This window comes from Pleurodeles waltl, chromosome 3_1 (assembly GCF_031143425.1).
Source record: "Pleurodeles waltl isolate 20211129_DDA chromosome 3_1, aPleWal1.hap1.20221129, whole genome shotgun sequence".
Classification (NCBI taxonomy): domain Eukaryota; kingdom Metazoa; phylum Chordata; class Amphibia; order Caudata; family Salamandridae; genus Pleurodeles; species Pleurodeles waltl.
The window spans coordinates 1,872,217,119-1,872,232,148 of record NC_090440.1 but is presented as its reverse complement, the minus strand read 5'-3'; the positions used below and the strand labels follow the sequence as shown (position 1 = coordinate 1,872,232,148).

Below are 15,030 nucleotides of genomic sequence, written 5' to 3'. Positions count from 1 at the left end.
CGGCTTCGGTTGCAGGTGGTGACACGGGGTCAGGCAGTGGCGTTAGTCCCGGTGTCGTCCAGCATCGGTGCACTTGGTTTTACACTCCAAAGGACCCAGGAACTGGAATAGACACCACTGTGGCGAGTTGGCGTCCACAGCTGGTAGGTGAAATCTTTGCTGTTCCTGAGACTTCTTAACAGGAGGCAAGCTCAGCCCAAGCTGGATACACAGCAAAGTCCAGTCTTTGCCCTCTGTAAGGCAGAAGCAGCAACTATAGGTCAACCCAGCAAAGCACACACAGCAAAGGGGTAGTACTCCTCCTCCAGCTCTTCTCTTTGGCAGAGGTTCCTCTTGATACCAAAGTGTTCTAGAAGTCTGGGGTTTTGAGTCCACTACATATACCCAATTCTGCCTTTGAAGTAGGCAAACTTCAAAGGAACGTCTCTGTTGTAGGACAAGATCCTGCCTGGCCCAGGCTTGTCCCCTGACACACACACGGGGAAGTAGACTGCATGGTGTGAGGACAGGCACAGCCCTTTCAGGTACATGTGTCAGCTCCTCCCTCGCCACTCTAATCCAGGAGACTCATCAGGATATGCAGTACACTCCCCAGCTCCCTTTGTGTCACTGTCTAGAGGGAATTCACAAACAGCACAACTGTCAGTCTGACACAGATGTGGATTGCACAGGCAGGCAAAGGTACAGAATGGTTAAGCAAGAAAATGCCCACTTTCTAAAAGTGGCATTTTCAAACTGACAATCTACAAACAAACTTTACCATAAGATGTATTTTTAAGTTGCGAGTTCAGAGACCCCTAACGCCATATCTCTAGCTGCTCCCAATGGGAACCTATGGGAGAGAAGGCCTTGAAATAGTGTAGTATTGGCAGTATTTCACTATCAGGACATGTAAAACACACCAGAACATGTCCTACATTTAAAATACACGGCACTCTGTCCATGGGGCTACCTAGGGCCTACCTTAAGGGTGACTTACATGTACAAAAATGGAAGGTTTGGGCCTGACAAGTGGGTACACTTGCCAGGTCGAATTGACTGTTTAAAACTGCACACACAGACACTGCAGTGGCAGGTTTGAGCCATGTTTAGAGGGCTACTCATGTGGGTGGCACAATCAGTGCTGCAGGCCCACTAGTAGCATTGGATCTACAGGCCCTGGGCACCTTAGGTGCACTTTACGAGGGACTCACTAGTAAACTAAATATGCCAATCATGGAAAAGCCAATCACCAATACCATTTACACAGACAACACTTGCACCTTAACACTGGTCAGCAGTGGTAAAAATGCCTAGAGTACCCAAACCAGCAAAAACAAAGTCCAGGACACAGTGAAAAATACAGGAAGTAGAGACAAAAAGATAGGGGAAACGATGCCAAGGATGCCAGGTCTGACATGAGTTCAAATAGAGTGCATATACCTTCAGGTCTCTTAAAGCCTGATGAAAATGTTTAATGGCCACACCTTTAGGAAAGCTAAGAAAAGAGATCTTTTCATAGCAAACCATAACTGTTACCTTAACGTAATGCTTTGACAATACAAATGCATATCCAATCTTTGAAAACTCCAATAAGAATAGCATGACGTTAAAGCCATAACAGCAATTCTAGCCACATAAATGTGGCATAGTGGTAAACCTAAGTACTAACTTTTCAAAAGTTTAGCACCCTAGTGCTGAGGTAATCATCTTTAAAAAAAAAGTGCAGATCACATAGCTGTATGAAAGCATACTTATTCTCAGTGGATTTCAAGTGATGAGTTGGCATGAAAAAAAGACAAACATTCTTGCTTACCAGCACACTTGAAACTCTGAGCAGTGAGTCCTCGCTCCAAGGCCAATGTTGTCATGATACTAAGAAAGCTTGTGGTGACTGACTGACGCTTGCTCTTTCCACTCATAATATTTCTAGGTTGGTCTTTGGGTTTGGGTCTAAGTGTGACCTTCAAGTTATTATCCAAACGTCTAGCAATACTGGCAGCAGATGCTAAGGCCTCCATCCATTCCTGGGCTTTTTGATGAGTCTCTGCTCTGAGGCGTAGAGTATCCTGAGGAAAAACAACATGAAAACAGGAGTCACAGCCATCAAGAACATCCATACGGACAGCTAGGCACACATCAGTGTTATAACTTAATAGGGGATCTTCATCCAGTCTGCTAGGCTTGTATGCCATCAGGTGGGACCTGGTTAGAACAAAAGTGAAGGCTTTCCAGTTATTTTGAACTGTTAATCTGTAGAGTGTACCCAATTTGAAAATATCCTTTGGATACTCTTTTGGCCTGTTGGTCAAGAATGGTGACTGAAGAATGCTGTTGGGCTCCTTTTGCAGATCATGAACTTCAGGAAAGTCACTGTTATGACCTAACATTTGTGAACTGTCCATTGCTTTTTGCTCATGATTGACATAATCCGGAACCACAGCCAAAGAGCATACTCCTTCCCAAAGTTTCTGACCCCAGTCTAATGCCTCCCATGGGGAATCCGCCTTTAGCTGCAGTTGGGTGTTATCCAGCAAGACAGCATCCACTAACTTTGTTTCATGGCTACCTGTGACAGTGATGCTTTGGAAATGTGAAAGTGGGAACTCCGTGAAGAGATTCTGGTTGCCACTGCTGTCGGGGCAGTAGAGGTATAATTTATATGGAGAAAGCTCAGCATAACAACTTTGCCAGTGGCTGTCATGGTTCTTTCTTGTTTCGACATGTCCCTTCTTCAGAATATTTGGGAATGTAGGCTTGTCTTGCTCTGAAACAAATTGACATAGTTAGTGTTTACAGTAAAGTGATCTGAAAATAAATATATTTTGGAGTGAGACCAATTTTTCATTAAGGATAGACAAGTTGCACCCTTCCACTGAAATTGACATAGGCTAAGCCACATATCTGAGAATCGATGGGTCATCCTTAGCCAAAAGAAACACAATGCATGCTCAAAATCATTTTTTGCATTTAATCACTAATGTCTGACTCTCTGAAAGCCCATCCTCTTCCCAGCTCAGCCTCTAGGGCACCAGTAGCACTATAAACAACCCATGACCTTTGTTTTCGGTGCTTCCATGTAATATCCTCACTGTACTCTTTTCCTCCTCTTACCTCTCTCCTTCCACCTCTGCTTACCCATCACAGTTTATGAATGCTGTAATCTACTCAGATTACAATGCAATATGTTATCTTATCTTTGTAAAACATGTTGATGAGACCTTTGAATCAAGTGAATAAATAGTGTTACAAATACAAATGCAGTATTTGAAAAACAATCAGAATACCAACTTTTATTGAAAACGCTAGTAAAATATGAATAATACTCAGTGGAGGAATGCATACATTAATACTTATTAAAGAAGTCCCTCTCCACAATTTTCATTCGCCTTCAAAGTTAGTAGTCAACCATTTTTTTTTAACCCAAGGCAGTAGCTGTCTTTGTCAGTCAGCTCAGATGGAGCAAGCAACTTAAGTTTTTAGGTCTTGCCTATTGGAGCATTTCAATATCACTGTTTTGACTGATTATGTGTATCCTTTCCCTGCTAGTGTCATACCTTGCATTACAGTCCAAGAGGGGCTATTTCCTCTCTCTCTCTCTTTCTCATAAAGCTCCTCTCACTCCTTTCCCGCCTCTGCTCTTTATTAAACAGCAGTCTTGCCTACGAGTGGTATTGGCTCTGTCAATGTTCTTAGCCAAGTTGTGCAGCAGCTACAAGGAAGGGGGAGTGTGCAGCGAGAGAGGGGGGCAACAGTGACAATGGAAGAAAAGGGGGTAGGGCGGGCAGCATGGAAAATGGAGGGAAGTTGGATGGGGCATCAACCCAGACATGAAGGGAGTTTTTGGTGAGACCTAAAATTAAGGCCTTCCAATGCCACATTGCCTACCCAAATCACTGGAACTTCAAAACTGCCTGTCGTCGTGTTAGCTTATGACCATCTTAAATTCTGTTGAAAGCCATTTCAAACTGGCCTTCCTTGCATGTGCCTCAGGCATGTTTGATTGCTTTTTTGATTGCATTTAAAGATTAAAGCACTGCAAAAGTCAAACATTCTCTCTTGGAACAGTCTCCCTATTACAGTTAATCGCCTTAACTCCCCGACTCAAAGTTAGTCTAAATAACAGTATAACATATGATCCAGGCTACAAGTTTCTGTTCAAGACAAGGAAAGAGAGATGCAGTAACATATGGTATTCTGACCTTCAGCTACTGCTTCCCAACAACACAATTACAAAATTATTTGTTGGACCCACGACCTTATGACACTCTTGCAATTTCCACTTGAGCAGTGACCCCAAAAGAAACAACTAGCACATCAGCCAATAAGGCATATGTACACGGCTTGGTGACCAATAGGTAAAATAAGATCTCCACTTATCCCCAAATTGTAAAACAGGCAGCCAAAAGGAAGTGTTTTTAGCCTAAGGTTTATAAGGCAGATATTCAGGAAATTCTTTGTTGCAGCTTTACACCTCACCTTCCCTCCATTTTCCATGCTTTACACCTCAAACGTAATCATATGCGGCATCCTTGCTGACAAGAAGGGATCTAGATACATACTCATAGAAGTGTCTAACCCTCAGCCTTACACAGGGGCAATAAAAACTAATAAAATATAGATGGACGAAGTTGGTAATAATTGAGATTAATTAAACTATAGTAAACAGACAGATGGCCACTGAGGGCTGAATAGACATGTACTTAACCCTGCCAGCAGCAATAGAAAAATCGAAAGGTAGGAGCAATTTCCAAGGTAGACTTTAAAGAGCTGTGGTTAGTTTGGGGGTGTTTAGAGACAGCAAGAAAAATATTTACCTAATGGCAGCTATTTTATAGCTTATATATATGCTATATATACAGCAGAATCATATATTCAAATATATGTATTTGATTTATGCAGATCTGTTTACCATTTCTCAAATATTAAATACCAGAGGCAAGCAAGAGAAGTATGTAGTAAATCCATCGTAGAGAAGGGCTGAAAATATCATCAAGGGTTAATAATATCAGTAGGGTATAGAAGAGTTTTTTTTTTTTTTTAGCAAAGTGGCAGTGAATACTTTTACTAAAAATGCACTATGTGTGAAAAAATGTGATATTAAATGTATTACCTGTGTTGAGTACAGGGAGGGACCGTGACACATGAAAGGTGAAGCATCACTTGGGTCATGATGCGCCTTCCCTTTGATCTATAATTGTAGTAAACAGCATATTACACTGTATGCATCTACACATATTGTTTATGCCATGCCATATTCCATAAGATTTTTTTTAAAGGCATTTAAACAAAAACTGGAATGCAAGGGGGTTACATTCGTGCAGTGATGCAAAATCACTAGCAGAAGTCTGCTTTAATAACAGAGATGCTTCTGTGTGGAAAGTCAATTTTACATGCAATGCGTACTGTTGAGCAGTGTATTGTGTTTTTCTCCAGTGGAGTCTGCTGTATTGTGGTTATTTTCATTAACAAAACACAAAGGCTGAAGGACCATTATGGATAGGTCAGGTAATAATATCTTACTTAACATTAAAAAATGTAAAAAATCTGTAAAAAAAAAAAAAAAAAAAAAAAAAAGTTAAAGTGACAGAGTTCAGTGAAATGCCACTTAAAACATATCATTTTAAACTAAGAAAACACTGAAATTAACCAGTTATAGTTATCTGAGTAAACTGTAACTTGTGCCTCCGTCACTCATTGTTTACGACCTCATATATTACTTTACTCATGACATGTTCAATAATATCTTTGGTGAACTTACTGATGACATCTCAAATGACATAACTGAGACTGCAGTGCACGGGGGTTGGACTCCCATGGGGCCTTTGGCCAGGCCATATGGTCAACCCCATGCCACATACAGGGAAGAACATGTTATTTTAAGTTAAAAAAAACACAGGAACTCACTGAAAAAAACAATGGTTAAAGTAACAATGTAGACTGAAATTGTAATACTATCTTACTTTTCATCACGAAAATCTTAGAAAGTCAGTGGAAAAACAAAGGGACGTTATAAGCAGGTGAAATCGTTAGTTAAAACATAACATTTTACAATAACAAAACCAATGAAATTCACCATGAGGAGGTGAGCACATAAACATATATAAAAGCATACCTATTGACTTTATTAAAAGGTCACCAAGAACTACAATAAATATTTCATGAATATACACATTTCAGTGTTTAATAATATTAAAAATAAAACATTTTCTAAACAACCATAAACATGTCTGAGTCTTTTTTTAACCTTTTTGAGACCACTAAACGCAATCACAGAACCAACCACAAGGGGTCCCTGCCCTCCAGTGGAAGAGCATATATCACCAGCTTGAAGTGCTTTAAAAAATAATGGAAAGCTCTTCTGGTGTCCTGGATTCAATGACTCAGGGGTCTTGCTGAAATTTAATTTTAAGTGTTGCTGGGGGGATGCTGTGCTCCATGAAGTCCCCCACAGCATTAAAGAAAATGACTGGTGATGCCCTTTCCCCTTTAACGGGCATCACCAGAATTCAGAATTCTCATTAAAAAGCTTTTGCAGGGCACTAAAGGAATGCTCCTTGTCTAGGACCACTGAAAAAAGATACATTTTTTGAGAGTCCTCGTCCTACCCAGGACACCTACAGGTTGGTACAGTGCTGTGGGCTGAAGGGGCGACCCACAGACACCACAAACTCCCCATTGTTGGGTGCGGGAGGAAGCCAGTGACTTTTTTTGGAGTATTTGTTTGTGATTTCATTTTTTATGGAGGCCTCAGTCCCACCCAGGCACCCATAACTGTCCTGGCCATTAGGGCCCTCAAGGAGAGGCCCATAGCCCCTGAAGTCCAGTGAACACCCAACTCAGGTGCCAGTGGGAACCAGCTTTGGTCCCCCAGCTGCCCAGTGGGACCAATCCTATGTCCCCTGCTTGCAAAATAGCCCTGGGGAAGTGGTGATCCCTGGGGTGTTTAAATGCCCTAGAAGAGGGGGCTCCATGTGCCCCCTCCTCAATTATAAAACTAAATATGTCCATAGGGCATGGCCCACCTGGGGTAAAACTGAAAGCAAGGGCAGGAGACCATGCTGGCTTTTTTTTTTTTTAATTCATGGCAAAATTTGCAAATTTTACCATGAATTAAATAAAAAATGTTGTTTTACCCTGGTGGGTACCCAGGGAGACTCCTGGACCACGACTTGGGGGATAGGGTAACCATACCATACGCCCTTTTTTCCATTTTGCTCTGTTTTGTTTTGGGACTTGGCTGAAGCCAAGTCCCAAAATGGCAGCCAACTCTTCCTGATTGAAGTGTTGACAGCCAATCAAATCTCAGCAGGAGAGCTGGACTATTCACAAAGTATTTGCGCTTCTAGAGATTCAAATTTGGATTATCTTTAATATCTCAAAAACTACTGAAAGGGTTTACAGCAGATAACAAAAAGCCTGTTATAGAGACCAAAATCTACCTTTCTGCCAAATTTGGTGTAATTACATCCAGCTGTTCGGGCTGCACGCGTGTCTAAAGAGTATGGGAATTAACATGGGAAAGGTATTTTTTTCACCCCCATTTTTCTCAGCCCCTGCTTGATGGATCCCCCTGAAACTTTCCATGCACAAGACCCTAGAGGGCCGTTTTTTGGAAAATTTTGCAAAGGCACGTCAAAGGGTGCCAAAGACAGACAAGTCAAAAGATGCTTTTTCTATGGAAACTAGGTCCTAACTATAACTACCTATTGAGATATATATATAAAATATTTACTGAAAAGAAGCAAAGGTTACAGAGACATTACAGTTATCTTAAGTAACTATAAACTTGTTCCCTAAGGTAAATATAACTCGCACCCCCGCCATGCACAGTTTTTTTGTCAAAAATGTTACTGCAATATTACATTGATGTTATCAAAGATGTCAAGGGTGCCGTAATTTGTGGGGTAATTAGCAGTGCATGGCGAGGGTATGAGTTATCGTTACCTTAGGGCACGAGTTGTAGTTACTTGAGATAACGCTAAATACAACAGGAGAAATTCTATGGTTTTGTATGTTTAAAATGGGGCCCTAACTATAGCGTCCCTGTAACCTTTTTTTAAGTGAATTTCTTTGTTTTAAAAGAAATCTGTTTCCTAACTATAACATCCCTGTATCCTTTGTTTTTTTTTTTCAGTGAATTTCATTTTTTTTTTTTACGTATAATAATTTTCAATACTATAGGTTAATCCAACCACCGCCGCACATGGCCGGCTGGGGTAGGCCACAGGGCCTGGCCTGCAGCCAGTCCCTGCAGCCAGCCCCTATAACCACCCAACACCGCCCTGTACACTGCCTTTGGCTGTGCACAGTGGGGGTTGGTCGCAGGGCCTTGCCTGTGGCCAATCCCTGTGGCCAACCCCTATAATCACCCAAGCCAACACTGCGCTGCGTACTGCCTTCGGCCAGGAGCAGTGGGGATTATCTGCAGAGCCGTGGCCGTGCACAGTGGGGGTTGGCAGTAGGGTCTTGCCTGTGGCCAGTCCCTGTGGCCAACCCCTATAACAACCAAACCTCGCATGGCCCCCCCTCCTCAGGCCAATATCGGTCCCAGGTAACCCATCCTCTGGGGCCCAGCATAAATATTAAAATTTTCTGGTGGGAGGGGGGCTGTGTGGCCCCCCAGGCAGATCTCAGCCCCGGGGATCCCACCCACTGGGGCCTGGCCTAAACATTTTTTGGGGGAGTGGGAACCGCACGGCCCCCGTCCCAAAGCCAATCTTGCCCCAGGGACCCCACCCCCGGGCACCGGCCTAACTATTTACTTTTTTTGGAGCTGGGGTCATGTGGCCCACATCCCCAGTTCCGATATTGGTGCCAGGGATCCCATCCCCGGGGCTTGGCCATGTGACCTGGGTGACCCCCAGGGCACCCAGCTGTAAAGCTGCCACAGCAAACAGCTATGCCCTGGAGGTTGGGCACCCCCGGGACCATAGCAGGAGCCAGCCCTGGGGCCTGCAGTTCCCAGACCGTCAGTAGGTACTCAAGGGGGGCCACGTGGCACCCCTCCCATGAAAATAGACCCAGGGAGGTGAAGGTCCCAAGGGCCTAGGGGTCTGAAACAGACCTACTTTCTGTTTTTTACAGTTTGCGCCAGGGAGGTGATGGTCGCTAGGGCAGCCCCGGCATATAATTACATTAAAGCCCTGGGGAGGTGGTGGTCCCTGGGGCTGCGTGCCCCCCACCCACAACAACAATAAACAATGCCTTAGAACTTGGCCCACCCGGGGGCTTCTGAATGATGAAGTGTGGTTCTTTTTTTTTTTTTTTTTTTCGCCAGAGCTGCAGATCTGTCCGTGACTTGCAGCTAATTCTTTTTTTTTTTTTTTAAATTCTTTTTTGCTATGGGTGGATCCCTCTGGGACACCAGCACAAAGGCTAAGGGTTTCAAGGTGTCTGTACCCTGGCCCCTTATCTTTTTTTTTAATTCTTTTTTCTGGGACTTGGCTAAAGCCAAGTCTCAACATGGCTGCCAGCAGCCAATCAGATCTCAGCACGAGATTGGGAGGAGTTACGAATCATTTGCATCCCTATATATATATATATATATACAAATTTGGATTTTCTTTACTTTCTCTAACACTACTGAATGGATTCACACCAAATAACAAAAAGGTCGCTTTCTGGACCAACAGCTACCTTTCTGCAAAATTTGGTGTAATTCCTTCCAGTGGTTTTGGCGTTAACGATGTTCAAAATGCCTAAGGAAAAATTATTGAGGAAAATGCATTTTGCCTCCCCCCCCCCCTTTCTCGTTTCCCCGTTTGACAGCAGCTGACAAGACTGTCAATTTTTGGCGGAAAACGTTGTGAAGATTCATCAACTGGCGCCAAAGATATAGACAAGTAAAAAAACGCTTTTTCTATAGAAACTAGGTCCTAACTATAACTATCTAGTGGCGCCCGCCACGCCACTAGGTCATACATATATATAATCTCTCTCTACATATATAAAGACCTTGTTACTATAACAAATAGGCACTAGCACTCTCGCAACACAGTTCGGAATCGTGATTTATTGCATTACCAGCAAAAACGATGTGGTCTGGCTCCGTCCAGAGCCTTTTTCACATACTGTATAAGGTATATATACATTCAGACATTAAGCTCGCCCTTTGTGTGCCTGTGTGCAGTATTAAGGTAAATCAGGCGCACTCCACGCAACCTATTTAATGCACATATTTAGCCATGACATTCATTATTTCTATGCCACATCAAAAGCTATTCACTTGTTTGAAATTCACATCCATCTCTTTAAAGTGGTCATCTTTTCTCTCACTTAATCCAATAATGTGGATGAGACGGGAAGGCAAAAACACGCTGTTACAGGGCAGACCCGACCGTAATCTTGCACTTATCTAGGACAGATGGTATTTTTAAATCTGCACAGTAATAAGCCAAACCCAAAACTGCCTGTTACCATTCTCCTCCTATGGTTTTTCTCCATGTGCCCCCTCCCTCAGACCCTGCTGAGACCGAGGCTCTTAAATTCAGTGTTCTGTGAAACAGAAAGAAAGCACGTTGGCCTCGATTACCCAAAGCCTTGAGCAGCTTTCGTTCTCTCTCAAATTAATTGTGACACAAATGATCGTCCTATATATCATACACGGGCTTCTGATGACTGGGTAAGATATTCCATTATTACCCTTCCTCTCTGCACTACACCAGCACCTCCTCGTTTCCTCCTTAAGGCGCTGTGACACAGGTCATGTACATTTACACTTAGTGCCTCTGAGTCAAACAACATACAAATTATTTTGACTAATATTAAACGGAGGAAAAACAAAATGATACTAAATAACCAACATCCCTGATGCTCTCTTTGCACTATTTTTGCACAAATATGGATCAAGATAACATCTTCAGAGAAACAGTGATATTATTGTTTAGCAGGCAACAAATTCACATTCAGTCTATTGAATTATGAGAAACCTTCCGGTTGTCGAGAGTCGCCTCTCACCCTGTTAGAAAAAGGTGCACTCACACACCAGTGTCTAAAAACACCTCCACACACATGAGCTTTCCCCTTAGCGGTCCTCGGCTGTCCCTCTTGCTCGCCTAAGATAAGGCCCCAAGGCCCAAGTACACGAAACAAAGAGGATTTCGATATGGCCTTCGAAGTCATAAAACTCAATAAGAGATTTAGGTGTCACCCCCTAGGCAATGGCCTTAGAATTTGTCATGCTGCAGTGGTAGGTGACAACAATGGAGGCTTATTTTGAAGGGTAGTCCTTTTTCACTCAAACATCTTTTACTCCAGGTGCTTGTATAATGGTATAAAGAAGGGTGAAGAGGGTTAAGCGATTGAAAACTGAAAACAAGAAAAGGGGTCAGCGTAAGCAGCAAAGGTCTTGCAGAAACTGTCAAGATTTATCTAGTTCAGCAGAGGTAATATATGATTTTATGTACTTTCTGTTCTGTTATATAAGCAGAGGATTTCAATTCATAATTAACTCGTGACTGTTGAAGGAGGCACAATTCTATATATTTTGTGTGGGTGGTAAGATATTTTCACAAGAATGAAATAACTGCGATAATCACACTAATGATAGCAAGGATGCAATATTCCTCGACAATGAAGGATAAGGCAGCTTCCAATGGGATTTAAATAGCCGAAAGAGTTCTATGCCAGGACCCTTGAGGTATTAAACCAGTTCGGCAGTCTGCCACTATGGGGCGTCAAGGCCCTTGACATCAAGTGCAAGAGCTTCAGAAAAGGTGGTAACCAAAGCATATATGCTAGGTTATGCTAAACAAAACTAGTTATTCAACTCATAGAAATAGGTAAAATAAAATGAAATACAGTTGGACCAATCCAAAAAAGTGCTCTAGTTGAAACTTTATTAGACTGTAAAATACATTCTAAGCTTTGTTTTTTTTACTTTCCTCTTAACTCCATCCAGCCTGCATTCACAGAAAGCGGTAACATCACTGAGTCACCCAAGCTAAGCTAATGTTATATGATCAATAAAGCAATAGATAGACATACTACCTTTTAATATATACCGCTCTCACCATTTGTTCATTTTTAGGTCGAGCCTAAGCAGTGCCATGCAAGATCTGCTGTATTCAGTAAAAGGACTTTGATCCTGCCAGCTGCTTAACATAGGGTGACTCCAGTGTTGCTTTTCTTTGCTGCTTCTTAACTGGTTCGTGCAGCCGATACGTCCCTTCCATTCTAAGCTGAGGAGCACCAGCCAAGTACTATAGTCTTACACTTTAGGTGCGCATCTGTTCCTTTCAGGGACTACTTTTTTTCTTGCCTGCTCGTGTTACACTGTGGATGCGTGCTCACAAGCGCTACAATAAATACACTGGGAGAGCTGATGCTGAGACCCTGCCCATGCCCTCCACAGAGGTCATAATAAGGTTCGCCAGTACTTCGAATGAGGCTCAAGAGGAGCACACCTTTGCAGATGCCCCGGTTCCTTAACATATAGTGCTTTGTACGCTACATTATTGCTTTAAGAGAGGTTACCCAAGTTTAATTTTGTAAATTGCTGTATGCGATAACCAATTTTTTTCTATGTGTGTGCATTTCGTTTCCCTTGCCTCCCCAACCCGCCCTGCTCATTCCAGTTCGTGGCAGCCTTCCATATGGGCTACTTTTAAAACCCCCGATTTATCTCGATCCCACACCAGCCCTGTAACTGCTTCATCTCGATCCCCCACCCTCGTATCTGTTTCGCTCCTCCACCATCGTATCTGTTTCTCCCCCCCCACCAACCAATCCGTGCTGGCTGTAGGGTGACCACCCGTCCGTAAATTTCACGGACTGTCCGTAATTTCGCCCTGCTGTCCGTGATGAAAGCTTTAACGGACGGCATTTGTCCGTAATTTTAGCCTTTCACCTAAAGGGCAACGGAGGCAGGGCGAAATTACGGGCAGAGGAGTTTCCCAGCTGGGCTGGAAGGCAGGGGGTCTCCTGTGCTCTGAGGGAGGGAGGGGCAGACAAATAAGAAAAGGCCTTCTTGCCAGGGTGTCTCCTTCCCTAAAGACATGCAAATGTGGGCAACTGGTAAATCTGCAAATACAAAGGGGCTTGAAAACCTGCATTGACTTTACTAAAAGGAGTCACTTGAAGTTTTCTGGTGGCAAAGATATTTCTTTCAGAGAGGTATTGTGATGGTGTTCCAAGGTGAGCTGTGGAGTGTGTGGTTTTAATGTAGTGTTATACATTTTTTTAGCACTAGGTATAAACTGTATATTATTCAAATCTGTATTTGAGAAGCACTTTTTTTTATTTAACCGAAATTTATTTGCGCATTTTGTAGCAGCCTTTATTATGATGTAATTGTATTTTTTACAGTTCTTTCAGGTACTGCGGTACCTCATAGTACTAACAAACATTGGCAAAGCAATAGGTCTCATCTACAAAAGAGTTATTGGCTTTGCTAATGTGTTTTAGCCATTAGCAATGTTATACACCAGAGTAGCTACTGTTCAGCATGGTTTAAAGCTAGTGGCATAGTGGTGTGGAGTGCAGTTGAGTGGCATAGGACCAGTGGTGTAGAGCCCAGTGGTGCAAAGTACAGTGCAGTGGGGTACAGTGCAGTTGTTTAGAGTGCGTTAGCGTAGAGAGTAGAGTGGCATAGAGTGCAGTGGAGTAGAGTGGCATACAATAGAGTGGCAGAGAGAGCAGTAGTGTATAGTGGTGCAGTGGCATAGATTGCAGAGTAGACTCACGTTGCAGGGAGTGCAGTGGTGTAGTGTAGAGTGGTGCAGAGTAGGGCAAAGTACTGTAGAATGGAGTGATGCAGAGTAGAGTGGCATAAAGTGCAGTGGCATAGAATGCAGTAGTACACAGTACATTGGTGTATAGTACGGTGGTGGAGAGTGCAACGCTGCAGAGTAGAGTGTCAGTGCAGTGATGTTGTGTGGAATAGAGTGGCACAGAGTAGTGGCATAGAGTACAGTGGTACAGAGTAGAGGGCAGTGGCCTACAGTGCAGTTGTTTAGAGTGCATTGGCGCAGAGTGCAGTGGCATAGAGTGGCATGGGGTAGAGTTACATAGAGTGCAGTGGAGTAGAGTGGCATACAATAGAGTAGCAGAGAGTGCAGTAATGCAGAGTGGTGCAGTGTCAGAGTGTAGAGTAGACTCATGTGGCATAGAGTAGAGTGGTGCAGAGTGGAGTAATGTAGAGTGGTGTAGAGTAGAGTATAGTGCCTAGAGTGCACTTGGCATAGAGTAGAGTGGTGCAGAGTAGAGTGTCAGTGCAGTGGTATAGAGTGGTACAGAGAACAGTGGCATAGAGTACAGGGGTGCAGAGTAAAGGGCAGTGCAGTTGTTTAGAGTGCACTGTTGTAGAGTGCAGTTGCATAGAGTGGCATTGGACAGAGTAAAGTGGCATAGAATGCAGTGGAATAGAGTATATTGGTGCAAAATGCAGTAGTACAGAGCAGAGTGGTGTAGAGTATAGTGGCGGCCAGAGCAGTGTTGCAGAGTGTCAGCTTGCAGTGGTGTAGAGTGCAGTGGTCAGAGTGGTATAGAGTACAGTGGCATAGAATAGATTGTTTCAGAGTAGAGTGCAGTTGCATAGAGTGGAGAGGTGCAGGGTAGAGTGCAGTGGCATAAAATGCAGTGGCACAGAGTGCAGTGGCATAAAGTAGATTATTTCACAGTAGAGTGAGGTGGCTTAGAGTGGAGAAGTGCAGGTTAGAGTGGAGTTGCATAAAGTGGCACAGAGTGTGATGGCATAGAGTAAAGTCCTGTAGAGTGCAGTGGCATAGAGTGCAGAGGTGCAGAGTATATTAGAATGATGTACAGTGTATTGATGTAGAGTGCAGGGGCATAGAGTTGAGTGTTACAGTGTAAAGTGCATTAGCATAGAGTGTATTAGCTTAGAGTGCAGTGGCGTACAATGCAGCGTTGCAGAGTGGCAGAGAGTGGAGTTGTGCGGATTAGATTGGTGTTGCCTAGACTGGAGTGGTATGGCGTGCAGAGCGCAGTGGTGAAGAGAGGCGTAAAGTGCAGTGGCTTAGAGTAGAGTAGAGTAGTACAGAGTAGAGTAGAGAAGCATAGTGTGAAGTAGCATAGAGAGCAGTGGCATAA

The 15,030-nt window shown here is 43.3% G+C and overlaps 1 protein-coding gene across 1 annotated transcript in view; it reads right to left on the bottom strand.

Annotated features, from left to right (window-relative positions):
* Window positions 1-15,030, bottom strand: part of PLEKHM3 (pleckstrin homology domain containing M3) — a 525,809-nt gene that overhangs the window by 352,404 nt on the left and 158,375 nt on the right. The window contains exon 3 of the mRNA XM_069225959.1: window positions 1,796-2,746. Within this exon, the coding sequence (XP_069082060.1) occupies window positions 1,796-2,746 (951 nt within the window). The remainder of the gene's footprint in view (window positions 1-1,795; window positions 2,747-15,030) is intronic.